General features: G+C 40.5%; 4 protein-coding genes across 4 annotated transcripts; 2 read left to right on the top strand and 2 right to left on the bottom strand.

Moving 5' to 3' along the window:
• Positions 1–1,262: 1,262 nt before the first annotated feature.
• LOC131323700 (uncharacterized) lies at positions 1,263–2,946 on the bottom strand. Its single transcript, XM_058355547.1, has 4 exons — positions 2,632–2,946; positions 1,956–2,054; positions 1,783–1,871; positions 1,263–1,737 (listed from the first exon to the last, which is right to left on the bottom strand). The coding sequence occupies exons 1-4, from the start codon at positions 2,806–2,808 to the stop codon at positions 1,263–1,265; spliced, it is 840 nt and encodes a 279-aa protein (XP_058211530.1). The 5' UTR covers positions 2,809–2,946.
• Positions 2,947–17,132: 14,186 nt separating this feature from the next.
• On the bottom strand, positions 17,133–18,569 carry LOC131322634 (uncharacterized). The gene is made up of 2 exons (XM_058354028.1): positions 18,061–18,569; positions 17,133–17,980 (listed from the first exon to the last, which is right to left on the bottom strand). Exons 1-2 carry the CDS (start codon positions 18,543–18,545, stop codon positions 17,581–17,583), a joined length of 885 nt encoding a protein of 294 aa, XP_058210011.1. The 5' UTR covers positions 18,546–18,569; the 3' UTR covers positions 17,133–17,580.
• Positions 18,570–21,322: 2,753 nt separating this feature from the next.
• Positions 21,323–23,194, top strand: LOC131322633 (uncharacterized). The gene is made up of 2 exons (XM_058354027.1): positions 21,323–22,988; positions 23,077–23,194. The coding sequence occupies exons 1-2, from the start codon at positions 21,895–21,897 to the stop codon at positions 23,174–23,176; spliced, it is 1,194 nt and encodes a 397-aa protein (XP_058210010.1). The 5' UTR covers positions 21,323–21,894; the 3' UTR covers positions 23,177–23,194.
• Positions 22,846–24,044, top strand: LOC131322635 (uncharacterized). The gene has a single exon (XM_058354029.1). The coding sequence runs from the start codon at positions 23,189–23,191 to the stop codon at positions 23,699–23,701; it is 513 nt and encodes a 170-aa protein (XP_058210012.1). The 5' UTR covers positions 22,846–23,188; the 3' UTR covers positions 23,702–24,044.
• The last annotated feature ends 899 nt before the right edge of the window (positions 24,045–24,943 follow it).

Consider the following 24,943-nt stretch of genomic DNA (forward strand, 5'->3'; position numbering starts at 1 on the left):
ATGCGACCGCGTGGCTTTGCCTTCTCTTGGGGTTCAACAAGGGTAGTGCAATCCGGATTGATAGCCTCATCGAACTTTTTGAACATATGGCGCTGGACATCAGGCTTTTCACTAACAAATCTATCGTAGAAAATCTGAAACTTAGCCTTCATTGTCTCCCCCAACGAAGCATCATTCTGGGCTAGAACCAAAGACAGCCTCTTCCAATGGTCGTGTATTAACTCAAGTAGTAGGGGGATATTTTTCGTCTTGTAAGGAGCAATCTCATGAGTGCAAGGTAAACCATGGGTGTACCTCAAAGCACACTCGCACACATGGTTCGATTCCACAATCCATTCCACTTGATGGGACGCGGCCAGAACATGTGTCATGCCATTCTTCGAAACAACTCCCCTCAACATCTCAAATAGAGGACTCCTAAATTCATGTGGGATAGAAGTAAGACTCTTCTCCAAAGAAGCTTTGACTTCAGTTTCTTGTAACAAAATAAGTCGATGCATTTTCTCCCATATATTGTCAAAGTTACATTGGGAGTGCTCTAGTTGATGTTTTAGCGCAGCATGTGCACTCTCCGCCCTACGAAAAAATAAATATATCCAGACGTTAGCCATATCAAATAACATATATGGATTTTACTTGAAATGCAAAAAGAAAGTGCTTAAATTGCGAATAAAACATTTTCCTATTACTTGTTAGGTTACCAAATGCATGACTTTATCCGTCCAAGCTCCAACAAACCTCTCCTTATAAGGTATTAACCAATTTTTCTCCACATAATCAAGTGCTGCAGGAAACATTTGAAAATCACGCTTCAAAGCACGAAGGCGCTTTTCATACTGTGTAACACTCGCTGAAAGGACAACTAGGCCCCAACTACAACTAAACTCCTCCATTGTCTTGTCATCAAACATCTTTCTACACTTAGCTAAGACGTTCTTTGAGATATGAAACCTACATAGGAGATTGGTAGCATGAGGGAAAACACTTCTGATGGCATTCATAAGCGCCAACTCCCTATCCGTAATGATAACAACCGGAAGCGCATCAGCATCCATCATTCCTTTTAACTTCTCCAACACCCAAGTGTAGTTTTCCTCCTTTTCACACTCAATGAAAGCAAAGGCTATGTTAAAAGTCAACTCCGTACATGTTACGCCAACAATTTGCAGTAATGGAAACCTGTACCTATTTGTCTTGTACGTGCAATCCATCATTAACACTTGAGGGAAAGCACGTAACATCTCGCCAGCGCAAGGGGGAGCCTAAAACAAGTCCGTGACATTTCTATCCTTGTTCGAACGATCCCAATTCACATAGCTAAAATGTTGTAGCCGAGCCATTAGATGTTGCATTTGAGTTCTCCTGGCTTTCTCTATCACTCGGTACTTATGTCGTGCATTGTACACATGTCTGATTGTCGTGACGTTCGAAGGATTATTGCCCTTTAACTGACTTAGAATTTGTTTGGGTTTAACCATAGCGACTGACAAATCCACCAACGTGACAGTTTGCTCCGCCGACAACCTTTCAGGATACGAATGCCCCTCCAAGTACACCGCTGGGGGATGATTGTGAGTGCCATTGTGGACAGAGGCAGTCCAACCATCATTGTCCTTTACTCCTTTCAATAGAAATGGGCATTCAATTTTCTTTGTGCCCGTGGAACGCATCGCCCTTTTCTTCACAGACACCTCCTCCCCCAAAGACTTCTTCACAAACTTCCTATACTTCCCGCTCCTTTAGCATGAAAACCTCATCCTCGGTTTGCGATTCTTAATAAACTTCTCCGAGGCCTTAATGATAATGACAAAGCCGTATCGTTTACCCGCAGATCTTGTCCACTCTACCAATTCTTTCTCGGACAAAAATACCTGTCGAAAAGTAAAAAAAAAAAAATCATAACCTGCACCATAAGGTAGAACATGAAAAAAAACTCCATGGTTTGAAACACTCACTTTGTCCGTTGTGAAATGCTTCGTATAATTATATAGTGTAGGAGTGGGAGTAGGATTAGTTGCGGGTCCTACATGACTACCAAATGTTGAAGTGTCACCCTAGAACACCAAAAGAAAAACCAATTAAAATTTTAAAATTTTGGCAGCATTTCAAGTTTTAGAATATGATATTATCAGCAAGTTTCGAACTCTAGAGTTTGAAACTTTGTGATAATTTCAAGTTTTAGAATATGATATAAGTTTCAAACTCTAGAGTTTGCAAATTTAGCATAATTTTGAATTTTAGAATCTGAACACATCGGGACAGAACCAACTTAAAAATGGGGGAGTGATTATTGTCTACAATATTTAAACTCTAGAGTTTGAAATTTTGGCAAAATTTTGAGTTTTAGAATATGATATTATCTTCAATTTTCAAACTCTAGAATTTGAAATATTGGCCTAATTTCAAATTTTATAATCTAGCAACGTCGTGCCAGAACCAGATTTAAAATGAAGGAGTGATTATTGTCAACAAGTTTCGAACTCTAGAGTTTGAAATTTTAACAGAATTCCGAGTTTTAGAATATGATATTGTTGTCAATTTTTAGAATATGATAATGTCGGGACAGAACCAGGCTAAAATATGACAATATCGGGACAAATCCAGGCTAAAAATGAAGGAGTGATGAGTTACCTCGTACTGTGATTTTGGCTCTGAAACTACAACATCCATGGCTCCCTCTTCCTTGTCAACTTCCATTTCCATTGCACAACCTTCCAATCCCCAATCAAAATGCATATTGCTCTCATATATTGGGTTCGAGACTTCTTCTTTACCAATGGATAGAGAAGAAGCAATAGAGGTTTCCATTGAGAGTTAGGAGGTGTGAGGCGAGAGTTCGGAGGTAGATGTCGACCGAGTTTATGGTGGAGAGGTGAGAGCTCAACAATGGTGGTGGCCTAGAATGGAATCAGAAGAACCAGAAGATTTCCTCCGGAAGGAGATGGGAAAAAATGGAGGGAAACGTGGGTGGGTTATGAAATGTATATTTTTTTTGATGTGGTTATATGTTTGTGATTGTATGTAACAAAAGTAAGGGTATTTTTATCCATTTTTATAAGGACATTTTTGTCCAAAAATTATTTACTTAAAAATAAATTACATACAGTAAATTCGCAGTTATATTTTTAAACTTCCTTTTGGTTTTTTTTGGCCTCTTCCGTGCACAAGACAGAGAACGATTACTATTAAGTATTTATAACCCACTCTATTTCTCTCGTCAAATCAAAATTCAAAAAACCACCTCTCTCTCTCTCTCTCTCTCTCTCTCTCTCTCAATGAACCCACAGCTCAATGAACCCACAGCTCTCTCTCAATGATCTCTCTCTCTCGAGAACCCTCCGCTTCTCTCTGTGCAACCTCATCGCCTCCGCCCGCTCCTCTCCAAAACCCTAGATTTCCTCTCCCTGGACCTCCTCGACGCCGACGAATGGCCCCACCCTCCCTCTTCCACCGCCCCCGACGCCTACGCCTGCGACGAAGAACGACTCTACTTCGTTCCTTACAGGTATACCGCCACCCCATCTCCCGACACTTCTTGTTTTCTTTTAAATGTCCCGAGCAGTTTACGTGCACCCCTTGATTAATTCTACTGACGGGGCCGTTTAAACCCGGAGATGTGTTGGCCCCAAAGGAGTCTAAAGAGTACGTAATGGACCCAAAGAAGTCGATAGAACTTGAGTGAAGAGAAAACCCTAAGTCATAGGGACCAATAGGAGACGATAGCAAGTCCTAGGGACCAATCTTACCGTCCAGCGCAATCCCACCGTCCACCGGCGAGACGGAAAAAGGTGGATAACGCGTAAGAGGTTTCGAAGAGCAAATGCTAAGTCGCTGGGCCAACCCCTTAGGTGCTATTTGTCATTAGATTCCTACTTGTGCAGTTTGATGCTGGGTGATATATTTTTTTTCTTGGTAAAAATGTTGTGTCCAATGGTGTTTTTCAGGTGGTGGAGTGAGGCGAGGAGTGGTTGTTTGGGAACAATAACACGAGCGAGGAGGTGAAGGGCATTTTGTATGCGGTGGAGTTGACGTCAGGTGGTGCTTCTTTGGAGCGAATGGTGATTTGGGGATACTATCTGAAGGCGGAAATTGTTCTTAGTATGAAGAGAGTACATGGTTCGCCGAATGAATTGAGTTGGGACGGTACGGAAGGAGGTGATTACGCATTGATTGCGGAATGGATGTTCTTGCTGGCTCTTAAATGGTGCGCAATTATATTTAAGCACTCGTTTGCAAGTCTTTGTATCTCTATAGATAGTAATACTTATTGGAACCAACAGGCTAGGCGTAGTTGGCCACCCTGCTACACTCTCAATAGAGAGTCAAGGGGTCAAGCACAGCAGAAAACTAGATTGGGCTCAGACAATTTTTTTGGAATCATAAGGGTACTCATGGCTGTAACTAATGTTACCCCGCCGAGGTATCTACCTTAATTAAGAATTGAATTGATTCATCATTGCCCTAGTAAGACACATTATGCCAAAACCTGTCATTGGAAAGATTTTCAAATTAAATTTTCACATTTACCAAAAAGTGCATCAAATGTAGCAATACAAACCATACACACATAATTCACCTCTTACAAATTGTTCATAGTTCATAGTTTTTGAAAACCCATTGTTCATAGTTCACCTCTTACTCACATACTTAGTCTTTAATTACACATTCACAAATGGACCAAATAATGTATATGACGTTAAAGATCAGCCACTTCAAAAAAGTGGGTAAAGTACCAATCTTGCTCACAATCTTACTTTTAGTTTTAGGGTTAGGGTTTTTGATTCATCTCTACATGCACAAACGTAGTAACACATACATTAATTTTTTGGTAGGGTTTCAAATCTTCACAAACAAATTGCGGCTACAGTACACTTTTATAGATCTATGGAGTTTTACATGCAAAAGACGCAGCTACAGTCAAAACCCACACATCCATGGACTCGAAAACTGTAGAAAACCGAACGCACAACTTAATCGAAGCCATACATGAGTTAATCGAACCTCAAATCGGTTGAACTCTCCAAATCGCCTCAAAACCCTGACCTCTCTTCGAACAAAAGCAGAAAGTGGGTAGCGATAGAGATGGGATGCTGGGAGTGGGGGAAGGGGGATAAGGAGGGGTGAAATTGTCAAATTTCCAGGTCGAATAGAGGGGATAACTTATGAACACCTCGAAACCCAGCCGAAAATAATACCTCCGCAGCCCCTCTTCGCCGGCATAAGCAAGGATGGGGATTAATGAAAACCCTCGCCTTTTGAGCTTCCCAAACCAGGGATAACAATGGGGCCCATGGCCTTAGCAGGGGTGATACTGATAAGTTATCCCCCTTGCCAATCCTTCATCCAAACGAGCCCTAGGTTTCTATCTCGATCTTGTGCTTTGTAGCTCTAGGTATCTCTGCCTCCCTTGTTGGTTCTTCTCTCTCTCTCTCTCTCTCTCTCTCTCTCTCTCTGTGTGCGCGCACGCGCGCTCCCTGCCCAAAAAAGGAGCGCTGGTTAATTGAATCGAATAGCTCTCCTTTACTGGTATCTCTCTCTCTCTCTCTCTCTCTATATATATATATATATATATATATATATATATATATATCTTGTTTGTTTCTGTCTAGGTTACGTGATCTGTTCGTGTTGCTAGCCGGCTGGTTAATCGAATCGAATAGCTTTGACGATCCAGCTCTCTCTTGCTAGGGTTTCCAGACGGTTTATTTTTTATTCCCTTTCCATCCAATTAAATTGGTTATGTCGGCGTATATATCTGGGATTGATGACTGTAGTAGTATATCCTAAGATACCAACTGTGAAGTTCTTTTTGGTGAACTTGAATGAAAAAAAAAAGTGAGATCTGAGGGATTGATGACTGGCATTGTTGAAATTGAATGCTTTTTGTTTGGATTCGAGCTTCTATTGTGTAAAATGAAGTGTTGGTTGTGGAACTTGTTGATGCATGTATGATATTGTTTCTTGATGATGAGTGTATGAAATTGTGAGTCAATGGTACCTTTTTTGTGGTAATCTAAGTTAGTGGTACCTCTTCTTTCTTCGAGAGAAATCCAAGCCCTGTTTGAGATCCATACGCATAGAGCATTTCTCTTATTTTAGGTTTTACAATTGTTTGGAATTTCGTGGGGTGAAGAGATATGGGGGTTTTGAGTAGTCGAGGACCTAGGATTGCAGTTTGTTTATTTTTATTTTTATGCTAGATTGGGGAAACACGTCCTTTGGGCTAGCATAGTTAAAAATTCGGAAATTAGGAATAAAACATCCCCTTTTTTCTTCCTTCATAAGATCAGCAACGAACAGAACAGTGGAAACAAACAATCCAGCGATTATGAATGCAGCTATTTTGTGCATGCTACATTTCTTGAAACTGGGACGCATGCATATGTTTGCAAGTTAATTATTTACGTCTTCCGGATGCAGCAAGTGGACATCGAACTATAAGAGTCTGTCGGAGATGACAACACATCTTTGGAGCAAAGTTATAGGGCACCACCAAGACCTGATGACCAGGTATCTTCTATATAAATGCTGAAACTAGTGCTTAATTGTTGGAGCAAAGTCCTGGGACATTGAGCTGTGTTTATTGCTGCTGTTTTTCTTGTTGTTGCTGCTGCTTTTTGAAGCTGCTGAGGGAGTTTTTGCTGATGTTGTGGTGTTGTTTCTCCTGTTATTCGTTTTTATTGTCAGCTGCAGTCTTTTGATGCTCTTTGGGGCTGTCTTGTTGCTGCTTTTGATAGCTGTTTGTGGTTTCTGTTTGCATTGTTCTCTTAATTTAGGCTTGATTGTGAATGTTTGTTTTTTATGCATCTACAACTGCTTTTTATGCATCTTCGTCTGCATGTTATGTGTCTTTGATGGCACGAGTCCAATTGGACGATTTCGAGGCTAATAATTTTTTGGTTTTCTTTATTTGTCAGGTACACATAGCTCTTAATGACATAGACTGCTGCTGAAGTTTCAGAAACGCATTGGAATTGGAGCCAAATGATGGTTGGTGATAGTTTCTAACTTAACTTTTTTCGTATACTCAAATATTGTTATACCGTCCTAATTTAACTACAAGCTGGCTGGTATTTGAGAAATGTGAACTTGACTAGTTATAGTAGAGCAATACTGTCATCTTGACTATTTCATAATGGGAAGGTTGCTTTCATGTTGAAGGTCCCCCCAAATATCCAAGGTATCAGTGCTGGTATCGTCCCTGCTATTTTGACCGTCAACATTCTTGATGGAGTTGTTCCAGTAAGTCTCGACATTTAGCATTGGACGCTTAGTTTTACTAGCATGTGAAGTTTTCTACTTGTGTTACAGTTTCATCTTGTGAAGTATAAATAGTAAAAGGGACATAAAAGAAGAATTTGTGATAAGAACTCTGAAAGTTTGCATTTCAGATTATGAAATTGGAAAAATAATGGTTTCTAGTATGTACTGACCGCATATGTAGCTCCTAGTAGAAGGCTACTAGTCACTGAAAATGTGATTCCTAGTAGAGGGCTACTGACTACCGAGGACGGAATTTGTGAAAATCCTTTTAAACAAAGAATCTTTGTTGGGTCTAAAATATATGATACTCTGATTCAAAAGAAACGCCCAATTCATCCGATAAGTAGAGTATTGTGAAATATTTGTTGGCTCGATTAGTTTTGGAACATATCGATTCGATGTTACCTTGGTTTAATATGGAGCAAAGTTTACGCACTAGATGCAAAACGTACTTGTTGCCTCAAATCAATGTCGCTCTCATTGAAAGAATTAGATCGATTTTATAGACCCAAAGATTGGCGTGTTGCTTCGGTGAGATGAAAATAAAAAGGTGGTTATTACTTCCTAGTAGCCAGTGGCTATTGATCATAGGAAAAAAGGCATGACGGTTAGTAGGCGTTTAGAGGAAAAGAAAATAGTGATTCATAGTTGTTGCAAAGACTATTAATCACTAAGTGATAAGAACTCTGAAAGTGTGCATTTAAGATTATGAAACAGGAAAAACAGTGGTTCCTAGTCGGTTAGCGATACTACTGGCGACAATATGTAGCTCCTAGTAGAAGGCTATTGGTCATTGAAAATGTGATTCCTAGTAGAGGGCTACTGGCTACTAAGGACAGAATTTGTGAAAATCTTGTTAGACAAAGAATCTATGATGGGTCTAAAATATATGTTGCTACGATTCAAAAGAAAGGCCCAAATCATTTTATAAGTTGAGTATTGCGAAATATTTGTTGGCTTGATTGGTTTTGCAACATTTGGATTCGATGTTACCTCGGTTTAATATGGATCAAAGTTTATGTACTAAATTCGAAATGTACTTGTTGCTTCGAATCAATGTCGCTCTTGTTGAAAAAATTGGATCGATTTTATAGATCCAAAGATTGGTATGTTGCTTTGGTGCGATGGAAATAAAAAAGTGGTTCTTACTTCCTGGTAGTATATGGCTATTGATCACAGGAGAAACGCATGACGATTAGTAGGTGTTTATACTACTAGTCATGTGAAAGGAAAATAGTGATTCTTATTAGGTGCAAATACTACTGATCACTAAGTGATAACAACTCTGAAAGTGTGCATAGCAGATTATGAAATTGGAAAAACAATGGTTTCTAGTAGGTTAGCGAGTCTACTAGCCACAGTATGTATCTCCTAGTAGAAGGCTACTGGTCAGTGAAAATGTGATTCCTAGTAGAGGGCTATTGTCTACCAAGGATGGAATTTGTGAAAATATTGTTAGACAAAGAATCTTTGATGGGTCTAAAATATATGTTGCTCTGATTCAAAAGAAAGGCCCAATTCATCTGATAAGTCAAGTGTTGCGAAATATTTGTTGGCTCAATTGGTTTTGGAACATGTGGATTCGACGTTACCTCGGTTTAATATGGATCAAAGTTTATGTACTAAATTCGAACTGTAATTGTTGCTTCGAATCAATGTCGCTCTCGTTGAAAAAATTGGATCAATTTTATATATCCAAAGATTGGCGTGTTGCTTCGGTGGATGGAAATAAAAAGGTGGTTATTACTTCCTAGTAGTGTATGGCTTTTGATCACAGGAGAAAAACACATGACAGTTAGTAGGTGTTTAGACTACTAGTCATGTGAAAGGAAAATAGTGATTCCTAGTAGTTGCAAAGACTACTGATCACTAAGTGATTACAACTCTGAAAGTGTGCATTTTAGATTATGAAACCGGAAAAACAGTGGTTCCTAGTAGGTTAGCGAGACTACTGGTCACAATATGTAGCTCCTAGTAGAAGGCTACTGGTCACTGAAAATGAGATTCCTAGTAGAGGGCTGTTGGTTACCGAGGCCGAAATTTTTGAAAATCTTTTAAGACAGAGAATCTTTGATGGGTCTAAAATATGTTGCTCCAATTCGGAAGAAAGGCCCAATTCATCTGATAAGTCAAGTATTGTGAAATATTTGTTGGCTTGATTGGTTTTGGAATATATTTATTCAATGTTACCTTGGTTTAATATGGATCAAAGTTTACGTACTAGATTCGAAATGTACTTGTTGCCTCGAATCAATATCGCTCTCGTTGAAAGAATTGGATCAATTTTATAGATCCAAAGATAGGCGTGTTGCTTCGGTGAGATGGAAATGAAAAGGTGGTTCTTACTTCCTAGTAGTGTATGGTTATTGATCACAGCAGAAAAATACATGACGGTTAGTAGGTGTTTAGACTACTAGTCATGTGGAAGGAAAATAGTGATTCCTAGTAGGTGCGAAGACTACTGATCACTAAGTGCTAACAACTCTGAAAGTGTGCATATCAGATTATGAAATCGGAAAAACAGTGGTTCCTCGTATGTTAGCGAGACTACTGGCCACAATATGTAGTTCCTAGTAGAAGGCTACTGGTCACTGAAAATGTGATTCCTAGTAGAGGGCTGCTGGCTACCAAGGGCGGAATTTGTGAAAATCTTTTTAGATAAAGAATCTTTGATGGGTCTAAAATATATGTTGCTGCGATTCAAAAGAAAGGCCCAATTCATCTGATAAGTCGAGTATTGCGAAATATTTGTTGGCTTGATTGGTTTTGGAACATGTTGATTCGATGTTACCTCGGTTTAATATGGATCAAAATTTACGTACTAGATTCAAAATTTACTTGTTGCGTCGAATCAATGTCGCTCTCGTTGAAAGAATTGGATCAATTTTATAGATCCAAAGATTGGCGTGTTGCTTCGGTGAGATGGAAATAAAAAAGTGGTTCTTACTTTCTAGTAGCGTATGGTTATTGATCACAGCAGAAAAATACATGACGGTTAGTAGGTGTTTAGACTACTAGTCATGTGGAAGGAAAGTAGTGATTCCTAGTAGGTGCAAAGTCTACTGATCACTAAGTGCTAACAACTCTGAAAGTGTGCATATCAGATTATGAAATCAGAAAAACAATGGTTCCTAGTAGGTTAGCGAGACTACTGGCCACAATATGTAGCTCCTAGTAGAAGGCTACTGGTCACTGAAAATGTGATTCCTAGTAGAGGGCTACTGGCTACCAGGGCGGAATTTGTGAAATCTTTTCAGACAAAGAATCTTAGATGGGTCTAAAATATATGTTGCTGCGATTCGAAAGAAAGGCCCAATTCATTTGATAAGTCGAGTATTGCGAAATATTTGTTGGCTTGATTGGTTTTGGAACATGTTGATTTGATGTTACCTCGGTTTAATATGGATCAAAGTTTATGTACTAGATTCGAAATGTACTTGTTGCCTCGAATCAATGTCGCTCTCTTTGAAAGAATTGGATCAATTTTATAGATCCAAAGATTGGCGTGTTGCTTCGGTGAGATGGAAATAAAAAGGTGGTTCTTACTTCCTAGTAGTGTATGGTTATTGATCACAGCAGAAAAATACATGACGGTTAGTAGGTGTTTAGACTACTAGTCATGTGGAAAGAAAATAGTGATTCCTAGTAGGTGCAAAGACTACTGATCACTAAGTGCTAACAACTCTGAAAGTGTGCATATCAGATTATGAAATCGGAGAAACAATGGTTCCTAGTAGGTTAGCGAGACTACTGGCCACAATATGTAGCTCCTAGTAGAAGGCTACTGGTCACTGAAAATGCGATTCCTAGTAATTTTGCTATTGGCTACCAAGGGTGGAATTTGTGAAAATCTTGTTAGACAGAGAATCTTTGATGGGTGTAAAATATATGTTGCTTTGATTTAAAAGAAAGGCCTAATTCATCTGATAAGTCGAGTATTGCGAAATATTTGTTGGCTCGATTGGTTTTTGAACTTGTGGATTCAATGTTACCTTGGCTTAATATGGATCAAAGTTTATGTACTAGATTCGAAATGTACTTGTTTCCTCGAATAAATGTTGCGTCAAATCAATGTCGCTCTAATTGAAAGAATTAGATCAATTTTATAGATCCAAAGATTGGCATGTTGTTTTGGTGAATGGAAATAAAAAGGTGGTTTTTACTTCCTAGTAGTGAGTGGCTATTGATCACAAGAGAAAAATGCATGACGGTTAGTAGGTGTTTAGACTACTCGTCATGTGAAAAAAAAATAGTGATTCCTAGTAGTTGCAAAGACTTCTGATCACTAAGTGATAACAACTTTGACAATGTGCATTTCAAATTATGAAATCGGAAAAACAATGGTTCCTAGTAGGTTAGCAATACTACTAGTGACAATATGTAGCTCCTAGTAGAAGGCTACTGGTTACTGAAAATGTGATTCCTAGTGGAGGGCTACTTGCTACCAAGGACGGAATTTGTGAAAATTTTGTTAGGCAAAGATTCTTTGATGGGTCGTAAATATATGTTGCTCCCATTCAAAAGAAAGGCCCAATTCATCTAATAGGTACAATTTTTCGAATATTTGTTGGCTCGATTAGTTTTGGAACATGTGGATTCGATTTTACCTTGGTTTAGCATGGATCAAAGCTTACGTAGTAGATAATTAGTTTTGGAACATGTGGATTTGATTTTACCTCGGTTTAGCATGGATCAAAGTTTACGTAGTAGATCCGAAACGTGCTTGTTGCCTCGATTCATTGTCACTCTCATTGAAAGAATTAGATCAATTTTATAGATTCAAAAATTGGCTCATTGCTTCGGCGAGATGGAAATAAAAAGGTGGTTCTTACTTCCCGGTGTATGGCTATTGATGACAGGAGAAACGCATGACGGTTGGTAGGTGTTTAGACTACTAGTCATGTGAATGGAAAATAGTGATTCCTAGTAGTTGCGAAGACTACTGATCGCTAAGTGATAAGAACTCTGAAAGTGTGGATTTTAGATAATGAAACCGTAAAAACAATGGTTCCTAGTAGGTTAGTATCTAGCGACAATATGTAGCTCCTAGTAGAAGGCTACTGGTCACTGAAACTGTGAGTCCTAGTAGAAGGCTACTGGCTACAAAGGACGGAATTTGTGAAAATCTTGTTAGACAGAGAATCTTTGATGAGTCTAAAATATATGTTGCTCCGATTCAAAAGAAAGGCCCAATTCATTTGATAGGTAGAATAATGCGAAATATTTGTTGGCTCGATTAGTTTTGGAACATGTGGATTTGTTGTTACCTTTGTTTAGTATGGATCAAAGTTTACGTACTAGATCCGAGGCGTACTTGTTGCCTCGATTCAATGTCGCTCTCGTTGAAAGAATTAGATTTGTTTTATAGATCCTAAAATTGGCGTGTTGCTTTGGTGAGATGGAAGTAAAAAGTGGTTCTTACTTCGTAGCAGTGAGTGGCTATTGATCAGAGGAGAAAAACGCATAACGGTTAGTAGGTGTTTAGACTACTAGTCATGTGAAAGAAAAAAATAGTGATTCCTAGTAGGTGTGAAAACTATTGATCACTAAGTGATAAGAACTTTGAAAGTGTGCAATTCAAATTATAAAATTGAAAAATCAATGGTTTCTTGTAGGTTAAGAAGACTACTGGCGAAAATATGTAGTGCCATCATCGACGTGACTGTGGACAATACTCTGGTGCATTAAAAGGTATCATTCATACCCTAAACTCGCAATTGTATGCTTTCCTTGCCCTACTTGGTTGAAACAATTTGATGGCCCTGCTTTGCCTAGTAATTCAATACTTTAGTTAATTTGGGCTGTTCGTGGCATATACTCAGTTTAACTTGTTTATTCAGTGGCCCTTTGCGGCTTTTGTTAGGGTGGCCCCTAATCTGTCAAGTACTCTATTTTTATTGCTCCCGCCCCCCGTGTGGTGCATACTTTATTGTGGTTTTAATTTTGACATTCCTTTTGTCAAGGGCCAAGTTTATTCGTACTTGGGCTCTGTATGTTTTGAGGATCCTTTATTGTTCGGGGCCTGAGCTTTTACGTGCTCAGCCCAAGTTGAATCATAGTTAGCCATTTTGTTAGCATGGTTCACTGCTATAACCTAAGTTTTTTCACACTTAGCCAACTTCTGAGCAATGTTCATTGCTTCTAAGCATTTGTATGCTTAGGTTTTCGTTTATGCATGATGCACTCATAACCTAAGTTGTTTTATACTTTGTTTTCAAGGGCCGTGCTCACTCGTACTTGGCCCATCATATGGCTTTCATCGTTTGCCATTACCTAAGTCTTTTCACACTTAGCTATACTCTTGGCATTCATCGTTGCCATTGCCCAAGACTTTTCACACTTAGCTCAATGTTTGAGCACTCTTCACTGCTTGGGCCCCAAGCTTCTTTGTGCCTGGGCCTATGCTTGTCATTCTTTGTTGTCATAGTTAGGGTTTGGGCATACCCAGCATTAATTTTTGAGTTATTTCGTTCTCGCTCAAGTTTTCTTGTGCTTGGTTAAGTTATAGATTTTAAGGCATTCATTGTTGCCTTCGTTTGTGCTCCGCACTGCTTATTACAACGAAGTGTTTTCATACTTATGCATGCTGCTATCCAAATTTGTTTAACCAAAGTTGATATGTCCACAATTTTACATACTATCTGCTCCCAATATGGAGTCAAAGAAAGTATTTGAGTCCATACGCAAGCGTTTTCATGCTTAGACCAAACAAAAATTCATCAACCAATAATCATGGGAAACGTAAGTTTTATTCATGACTTCATAACAATCACGTAACATAAAGTCTTCAGAAACATTACAACGAAGGCTACGAAGCAAAGAACCACAAATATGACATAAATTGTTATCAAATATGATATTGCTACTACATGGCACAATGCCAAGCTATTTGAAAGCTTAACCATGACATACTTAACAATAAGTAAAAATAACAACTACTTAGCTTGCTCACACCCAGAATTTCTTCAAGTTCTGAGCATTCCACGGCCTCGGGACTGGATTTTCGTCTAGATCTGCCAAACGATAGGTTCCCACTCTAGCAATTTCTGTTACTTTGTACGGTCCTTCCTAATTTGGGCTGAGCTTTCCATCTGTCGTAACTTTGGTATTCCCGAGCACTTATCTCAAGACAAGATCTCCCATGCCGAACTCTTTGGGATTCACCTTCCTGTTGTAGCTCCTCACAAGCTGCTCCTAGTATGATGCCAGTTTTGCTAGTTCTCACTTTCTCCTTTCCTCGGCGACGTCTAGCACTCTAGCTTCTTTGCGAGGGCAACATTGTTGCCTCCACTTTCAACCAAAGCCGTGTGGTTGGTTGACATTCCCACTTCAAGGGTATCACTGCCTCAGTACCATAAGGGAACTCCTCGACATAGTTCAGTACACACAGAACTACTGGCCCTTGATCAGGCCACTTACCCTTTTTTTTTCTTCTCGAGCCTCTTCTTGACTGCCCCCAAGATTGTTTTTTTATGCTTCTGCCTGCGTATTCCTCGGTGGGTATGCCGGCGTGGAGTAATAATTCCTGATCCTGTGTTGAGCACAGAAGGCTCGATACTTCTTCTGCAACTTAGCCCCAATATCCGAAATAATGGAGAACTGAACAACAAACTTGATGTTCCTCAACACGAACTTCTCTACCATTGGCTTGGTGATTCTTGCTAGAGCTTCCTCTTCTATCTACTTCGTGAAGTAATTAGTGGCAACGAACAAGAACTTTCTATTCCCAGAAGCTTTCGGCATTGGACCCACGATGTCCATCCCCCATTGGGCAAACAGCCATAGGCTCGTAAGTGGCACTAGATTCTCGGCTGGTGATCGAATGATTGGTGCAAATCTCTATCGCTTTTCAAACACCTTTGCATAAGGTTTGGCATCTTCTTCCATGTGTGGCTACCAATAGCCTTGAGAGATTGCTCAGTGAGCCATGGGTCTTCCTCCGGTGTGGCCTTCGCATGTTCCCTCGTGAATCTCATACAAGTGTTTATCCACCATAGAGGGGTGCACACATAGCAAGTACGACCTAGTGCAGGACTTCTTATACAAATTTCCCTCCGGTGAAATACAAAATCGTGAGGACTTGGCTTTGATCTTTTGAGTTTCTTTCTTATCGGCTAGAAGCATACCAACATGTAGGTAACTCATAATATGGTCCATCCAGCTTGGGCCTATATCGAGGTCCAAGACCATTTCCACGGCTTTCCCAATACTCGGCTCGCATAGATATTCTGCAGCCACCGTCCTCCGGTACTCAGTCAACACTGTTGAGGCCAGACAGGCCAACGAGTCAGTGTAGTGGCCATTTGAATGGGGCTCGGACCGTTCCCGAGCCAAGTGCCTTCGAGCCTCGTACATCATGACGTGAGAGGAGATGGTTATAACGCGAGAGCCATTGCTGCCAGCTGAGTCCATGTGCTTCGTAGCCACTTTATCCGGTGTGTCATTCATGACATCACCCGAGGCGGTTACCCAAGAGTATCCTACATGCACTTGCTTGGGGACCAAGTGAAGCAAGGTCTATAAAAGGGAAGAGATATCAACCTAAAAGAGCTACGTTGTCCTTCTTTACCCTAACCCCCCTCATTCACCTGAGTACTGACTTGACTATCAGAGGGTTACTATACCAGCCCTAGTAACTTGTTGCAGGCTATGATACACATACACGGGTACGTCAATCGGGTGCGGGTACATATCTAAGGGGCGGACACATCAAAGTTGAAAATAGAGGATTCAGGGATATGTATCCGAATTTGGATAAGGATGCGGGGATCCGCTGAATAGTTATATAAAATGTATATATATATATATATATGTGTATATATATATATACACACATACACACATATAGAGGAATTTTCAAGTGAGGGATCCCTCATTTTGTTAAAATGAGGGACTTTCATTTCTCAATCAAATTTTGAAAATCCGAACCGTTCAATGTGTGCAGAACGTAATTTTAAGGGTCCCCGCGAGAAATCAGCAAAAAAAATGACCGGGAAGGGCGTCATCCGAGCAGTTTTTTTTGAACCGTTCAATGAAAACTGCTCGGATGAAGCCCTTCCCGGTCATTTTTTTTGATGATTTTCCACTGGGACCCTTAAAATCACGTTCTGATCACTTTGAGCGGCTCGGATCATCGAAATTCAATCGGGAAGGGGAGTCCCGCATTTTAATAAAATGAGGGATCCCTCATCGGAACCTAACTCTATATATATATAATATAGCCCAAATATATAGCCATATTCATAATAGTTGGGAGTAGACAAACACCCCATATGTGCCCAGCTCAGTAAAAAGCCCAATATATTAAGCCCACATATGTATCCGAATTTAATAAAGAAGCCCAACAAGCTTATCACTTGTTAAATTAAACAAATAAGCCCAAAAGTGCAATACAAACCCATTACTCCTATTTACTAAATAGGCCCAATCCCAACTACTCTACGTAATAAAACCCTACACTTCTTTTTCTTCTTCTTCGCGCTCTTCCGACAATCTGCTCCTACTCCTCCGACAACGATCTTCGACGACGATGAAGATGTTCTCCTCCTCTGTTGCGCCAGATTTACTTCTCCGACGTGTGTCTCTCTTCTTCCAAAGCAGGTACAATCGTCCTCAATCCTTCTTCTTCTTCTTCGAGCTTCTTCTTCCTCAACTTCGAGATGACTATTGTTGTTCCAACATGTCTATTTTCAACTGCCGCACCTGGTACAGATCCCGCATCCGTGTCGTGACGACACGGGTATTTCGCCCAAAAACGAGGATCCGTGTATCATCGGTTGCAGGCTATTATGCACGGACACGGACACGGGGACACGACAATTCTAAAAAAATGGGGGATACGGACACGGCGGGGGACACGGCACGTGTATATTTATTTATTTATAATTTTTTTTTCAATTTTTTCCAAGTTTAAATGGCAAAATGTAGATAAAACACAACATCCATAGTTCTAATACCATTCAAACAAAACAAGACATCCATGATCCATAAGTTCAATACAATCCAAATACCCAATTGAAAACAAAATTAACATGATAAACATCCATGGTTCCATAATACTAAGCCAAAGAAATAACTAAGCAACTAGTCTCCAAATTTCAATTAGACCCATCTTCCATCAATTCTTAATTTCCTTCAAGATCATTTCCATCATCCCTAAAGACTGTAGCCTCCATTTCGGGTTCATCAAGTGAGAGGTTTGCACCCTCAAGCATCCCAACCTCATCAAGTGAGCCAAATTGGTCTCCCGCAATATCCCACATCTTAGTCTGCCCTTGACAATATTGTGGGCTTCTCCTCGATAAAAGCCGAAGGTTGCTATGAACAAACACCAAGTCCTCTGCCCGATAGGGGGGTCATCCTATCCTTTTTCAATGAATGGATGAAGGAGCATGTACTCCAATTTCTCTCACAACGTGAAGAAGAAGAAGGTTGAATGAGAACCTTCAAGGCTATAGTTTGAAGAGTCGGGGCGGATGCACCATGAATAATCCACCAACTATGAGGATCCACAGTCCACATAGCTTCAATAGAATCAATGTCGGCAAATGGCCCATCCTTGGTTGAGAACTTGACATACTCCATATTGGCTTTGGTACGCATTATGGAATCATCAAAGTACCTTTTCAAGCATTTCTTTCTCTCATTTGTGGCCTCTTCATCCTTGTGTGGAGGAACTCGCTTTGGATCTTGTTGAAGCCATTTCTCACTATAATACCTAAATTATAACGTAAATAAATAATTAAGAGGTGAATAATGGTATAGAGACTAAGTTAGTGAAATTGGTAAATGAATTACCTTGGATTTAGAGCATGCGCCAAGCAATGAAGCAGTGTATTGTTCTTGTTCCACCTATCCATAAGTATTTTATGAATGACGTTATAAAATTCACTCTCATAATCCAATTGGACATATTCGTGTGTGTAGATGGCAAGCTTCACTTTCTCAATCATAGTATCCCACATGTCATAAATCAAGTGAAGAGTAGGCTTATCCGTGTCACATGCTCTAAGCATGTCATAAATAGGTGCCGTAAAAGATAGAATGTAGTCCACCTTATCCCACCACCTCTCATTCAACAAAGTCTCCCTCACAAATGAAGCCCCTTCATCTTGCCTATGAGAATTCCATTGAGTGCTAATTACCATCGATTGAAGACCTTGCTTGATGAGCTTAAATCTCCTAAGCATCACAATGGATGAAGCAAAGCGAGTCTCGGCAATCGAAAGCAACTTCAAAGGAACAAAGTCATTGAAAATAGCCAATCTCATCGAGTGATTCATTATGAAATTCTTAATGATCGATGCATCACCAATGGTAATTTTAATCCAACTACACTCATCATACACAAGTGAGTTTTTGTCAACATTTTTTGCGGCACAAATGTTCTTCAAAGCAAGATTGAGAGTGTGCACCACGCAAGGAGTCCAAAAGATGTGAGGGTATTGTGTTTTAATAATTTGTCCCGCCGCCTTACAATTTGGAGCATTATCCGTGAGAATTTGAACCACATTCTTAGCCCCTATCTCAATAACAACCTCCTTCATCAATGAAGCAATAAAATGTTTATCTTTTGTTTCCCCCTCACAATTAACAGCCTTAAGAAACATTGGTAAACCTTCGGTGACCGCCATAAAGTTGATTAAAGATCTTCGTTGAGGATCACTCCGACCATCACTTGCAATCATCACTCCCTTCTCCTTCCATGTGCCTTTAATAGGCTCTAACAACTGTTCAATATTCGCCCTTTCTTTTTGAAGCAATGTAGTTCTCAACAAGTTGTACCCCGGAGGTAGATATCCCGATATGCTATTATTCATGGCATACGTATATGAGTTAACATAGTAGGGATTTCTTGCCAAATTGAAAGGCAATCCCGCGGAGAAAAACATTCGAGTAATCTCACTATGTAATTGATCTCGGGCCCCAACATTAAAGATTTAACGACAGGATTATTAACTTGAGTAACTTTCCCCCTCCTCCTTTTTGATCCCAAGCCTTCTTGTGTGTGACTCATGCGCGAAAGAGATGCAACTAGATGGAGGCAATGGAACTTCCTTTGGTAGGGATTCTTGTGATTTCTGTTCCTCCTCTTCAAATAATTTCTTAAATAACAGTATCTTTATTTGTTACCGAAAGACACGGCCCTGTCCCCTGATGTGCAATTTTCAGCATTTGAGCTTTCACCTTTGTGTATGACCCATTTTTTGTTACAGTGCAAAAGTTGCACCTCCATTTGAAAATTCCTCCTTTTCCAAGTACTTTTTCCAATTTAGTTACAATTTCCAGAGTACTCCTCCCCCTGCATCATCCCCGACAGTGGGTGTGCTACCAGCACCCGTTGAGGAAGACATGCCTATATAAAGGATATATTTGAAAAATCTGGGATCAAACAACAATATATGTAGTATACTCATATACTACTAATAATACTAGTACACTGGACTAGTATACTACACAGTATACACTGCAAACACACACATACAAACAGTTTTTCAGAGAGAGACCTGTGTCAGTGTGTGTGTGTGTGTGTGTGTGTGAGAGACCGAGATGTGAGAGAGAGAGAGAGAGAGAGAGAGAGAGAGAGAGAGAGAGAGAGAATGCGAGACAGAGCTGCTTCTTCGTTGTTCTTGTTCTTCGTCGTCTCTCAGAAGAGGAAGGCTGTTGATCCTTCCAATTTTTAGGGTTATAAGTCGTGGGTAATGTTTATATATTGAGTTAATTACGTTTTAACCCAATATTTTAAGAAATAATAGTTTAACCCCAAATATTTTTAAAAATTACAATTTGATCCCCGCTGTGTCCCCATGGTGTCCAGCGGTGTCCCGCTGTGTTCCCCTCAAAATTTAATATTAAATTATGGGACACGCCACGTGGCGCATCTTGTACGTATTCCCGTGTCCTGACACTGCGATTCGTCGACCTCTAGAGGTGTCGGTGCTTCATAGGTTGCAGGTGTGACGGAGGAGAGTAGAGCCACCAAGGAAGGAACCATAGCTCACCAACATCATAAATCCCAAAATTAGAACCCTCGCAATTGGCAACTTTGCTAGGGATCTAATCATTTTCTTAACGGCTTTTCTCCTCTGTGATTCTCAGACAAAATGGTGGTGGTTCATGTACTAGAAGGCGGAGGCACGATGAATGGCAATGGCTCGGAGCTCACACTTTGGCTCCTGGGGGCTCTGCTGCCCCTTGGAAAGGGGCATGTTTCCGTGACGTCGACTCCTGTGGGGACCGGCTTCTCGTCTCCGGACAGGGTGCCATCTCAGGAAGTTTACACTTATATACGACAACTGGAGCAGAAAATCGACAATCTCACGACGGCCGTTGAAAGGGATAGGCACATCCGAGACGAACTGACAGAGATCAAGCGGCTCCTCCACATGTCAGCCACCTTTCAGTCCAGTGGTCTGCCAGGGCAGCCCATGACACGGTGACAGAATGGCTCGTTTGAAGGAGCATCAACCAAGACCATCGGTGAAACCGCCTCGCCCCTCCCGAGGAGATAACTCACAACAAGAGGACACACTAGCGTGCAAAGCACTCCTTGTCACCTGAGCTCAGCTCCAAGGAGGAACCAAGGAGACGATCTGCCTACCATAGGCTATGAAGCACCGACACTCCAAAAGGGCGCCGTACCCACGTATTGGACCCAGGGACACGCCTAAATACGTATTGGACACGTCACGTGGCGTGTCCAATAATTTATATTATTTTTTGACAGGGGACACTGCTGGGAGTCAAAATGAAATTTTTTTAAAAAATTTTGGGTTAATATGAAATGATTCAAGACTTTTGGGTTAAACTGTAATTATACCTTTAAAACTCATATATTACATCAACTGGTTCACTTTCTCAGTACTCTTTCAAATTTCAAGCCCTAGACGACTGACGAGGAGCTCTCAAACTCGACTCCTCTCCTCTCCTCTCTTGGGTATGTCTCTCTCTCGCTCGTTCCTGTCTCTCGTTCTTCTCTGTCTCTCTGTCTTTGTCTCTGTGTGTCTCTGACTCTCTGTATATTTATGTGTGTGTGTGTGTGTGTGTGTGTGTGTGTGTGTATATATATATATATATATATATTAGTGTGTATATATATGTATAACTGACCTGCATACTGTTTTTTTTTTATTTGAACCATGTTAATCTCATACATTAATCATATAGGACATGTCTTCCTCAACGGGTGCTAGTAGTGCACCCAACATTGTGGAGGGATTAGTACTTTGGCAATTTGTAACCAAATTGTAGAAATTTGGTGGAAAAGGAGGAAATTTCAAATGGAAGTGCAATTATTGTGGTGTAACAAAAAATGGTTCATATACAAGGGTGAAAGCTCATTTGTTGAAAGTTTCCGGAGAAGGGGCAGCGGCTTGTGAGGTTGTAACAAGTCCAGAAGTTGCAAAATTTCATAAATTGATTGAAGAAGAGAAAGCAAAAGCGGAACAATCCCAACCGAAGAAAGTTCCATTGCCTCCTTCTAGTGCCTCTCTTACGGGCACAAGTTTCAATGAAACACAAGGAGGCTTGGGATCGAAAAAGAGGAGGGCAAACACTAGGGAAAGTGATAATCCTGTCATTAAAGCATTCAATGTTGGGGCTCGGGACCACTTACATAGCGAAATTGCTCGAATGTTTTACTCCGGGGGATTGCCTTTCAACTTGGCAAGAAATCCACACTATGTTAGTTCCTACATGTATGCTACGAATCATAGCATACCAGGATATATACCACCGGGGTACAACTTGTTAAGAACTAGATTGCTTCAAAGGGAAAGGGCGAATATTGAACGGTTGTTGGATCTTATTAAAGGGACATGGAAGGAGAAGGGCTTGACGATTGCAAGTGATTGTTGGAGTGATTCTCAAAGAAGGTCTTTAATTAACTTTATGGCCGTCACCGGAGGTGCACCTATGTTTCTTAAGGCTATTAATTGTGAGGGGGAAATAAAGGATAAACATTTCATTGCTTCATTGATGAAGGAGGTAGTTATTGAGGTTGGGCCTAAGAATGTGGTTCAAATTGTTACAGACAATGCTGCAAATTGTAAGGCAGCAGGACAAATAATTGAAGCCCAATACCCTCGCATCTTTTGGACTCCTTGCGTAGTGCACACTCTAAATCTTGCCTTGAAGAACATTTGTGCCGCGAAAAACATTGAGAATAACTCACTTGTGTATGATGAGTGTAGTTGGATTACTATTGTCGTTGGTGATGCAAGTTGCATCAAGAATTTCATAATGAATCACTCGATGAAATTGGCTATTTTTAATGAGTTTGTTTCTTTGAAGTTGCTTTTGGTTGCCGAGACTCGCTTTGCTTCATCCATTGTAATGCTTAGGAGGTTTACGCTCATCAAGCAAGGTCTTCAATCGATGCTAATTAGTACTCAATGGAATTCTCATAGGGAGGAGCAAAGGGCTTCATTTGTGAGGGAGACTTTGTTGAATGAGAAGTGGTGGGATAAGGTGGACTACATTCTATCATTTACGGCACCTATTTATGACATGCTTAGAGGATGTGACACGGATAAGCCTACTCTTCACTTGATTTACGACATGTGGGATAATATGATTGAGAAAGTGAAGTGTGTCATTTACAAGCACGAAGAAAAGCATTTGGAAGATGAGAGCGAATTTTATGATGTTGTTCATAAAATTCTAGTGGATAGGTGGAACAAGAACAATACACCACTTCATTGCTTGGCACATGCTCTAAATCTAAGGTAATTACAAGTTTACAACATAATTTACCATTTTTGCTAAGTCTTTAGGGCAAACACCTCTTAGTTAATTATTTACTTTATAATGTAGGTATTATAGTGACATATGGCTTGAAGAGGATCCAAAGCGAGTTCCTCCACACAAGGATGAAAAGGTCATGAATGAGAGAAAGAAATGCTTGAAAAGGTAATTAAATGATTCCATGGAGCGTACCAAAGCCAATGTGGAGTATGCCAAGTTCTCAACTAAGGAGGGGTCATTTTCCGATGTTGATTCTATTGAAGATAGATATAATATGGATCCTCATAGTTGGTGGGTAATTCATGGTGCATCCGCCCCGATTCTTCAAACTTTGGCCTTGAAGATTCTCACTCAACTTTCTTCTTCTTCATGTTGTGAGAGAAATTGGAGTACATACTCCTTCATCCATTCATTGAGAAGGAACAAAATGACCCCTCAACGGGCGGAGGACTTGGTGTATATTCATAGTAACCTCCGTCTTTTATCAAGGAGAAGTCCACAATATTGTAATGGGGTAACTAAGATGTGGGATATTGCGGGAGACCAATTTGGCTCACTTGATGATATTGGGATGCTTGAGGTTGCAAACCTCTCACTTGATGAACCCGAAATGGAGGTTGTAATCTTCACGGACGATGGAGATGGTGACCAAGCCAATAGCGATGAAGAAGTGATGGAAGTTGGGTCTAATTGATATTTGGACACGTGGCTGTTTAGTTTATGGAACTATGGATGTTTTCTCTTTTGATTGGGTTGTATTAACTATTAAATCTATGACTATGGATGTTTTGTTTTGCTTTAATGGACCGATGTTATGATGTATGCATCTAATCTATTATGTTAAAACTACTAATGGTTAGTATTTATGGCAAAATATGAATGCTAACTGTTAAGTTGTTCATTATTTACATATTGCAATGTAAGCATGGAGAAAAGAAAAAAAAATAAAAATAAATCATATATATATATATATTATATACACGTGGCGTGTCCCTCGTCGTGTCCGTATTTTGATTTTTTTAGAATTGCCGTGTCCCGTGTCCATGTCCGTATCCGTGCTACTTAGACAACAGGCTCGAAGTGTCTCGACCTCTTCCACCCACTCCATCCGGCAAAGTCTGGGACAAACCGTGTTCACCCGGGAAGACAACAACCTTCTAGAGATCCAAACCAAAGGATACTGTGATCATCTCTAAAACAAAAGGGTGAAGAGCTCGGCGACTGAGCACCTCGTGTCAAAAAGGGTGGCCTTTGAGATGGCTACAAGTCAAATAGTTGACGGGATCGGCGCGGGCATACCCCACAATGATCAGGGAGTGCTGCGACAAACCCAGCGATTACCCGAAGTGGTATAACCTCACCCCAAAGAAGCGCAACGTGATGGATTGCCCAGACGGTCCCGACCATTTGATCCGGCCCTGTCACAACGCACGCTTAGAGTGACTTAGCACCTCTCAATTTACCGAAGACATCGACTTAGTGACCCCCCTGAAGGGATTCTCCCAGCCCATGTTTGTCAAGTATGACGACAAACCAAGGCCTATACCCATCTAGTGCAATACAAGCACATCATGTCTTTTTTCACCAAAACAACGCCTTCCTTTGCAAAGTATGTTGGGTTTTGTCTCACATGTGTGAGATATAGGGGATAAAACCCCTTGTTTTATTCTCCCCTTTTTTGGTTGACTGCAGAAGGCAGTGGTGTGTGTATGCTAGAGACAGAGGCGAGAGGTTGAGCGTGTGAGAGCTCCTCCTTCAGGAGAAGTGGGGCTCATCGAAGATGCCCAGGGAGATTGTCGGAAAGCCATCGGAGTGAGGGGGAGAGAGTGACGAGTGGGGAAGCCGGTTTGTGGCCCTCCCATAGAGGTTTTTCCATACTTGTATATGTGATTTATACATAATGGAATTTTTCCTTGGATATCTCTCGTTTGTGCTT

The sequence above is a fragment of the Rhododendron vialii genome, chromosome 4a, assembly GCF_030253575.1.
Source record: "Rhododendron vialii isolate Sample 1 chromosome 4a, ASM3025357v1".
NCBI classification, from domain to species: domain Eukaryota; kingdom Viridiplantae; phylum Streptophyta; class Magnoliopsida; order Ericales; family Ericaceae; genus Rhododendron; species Rhododendron vialii.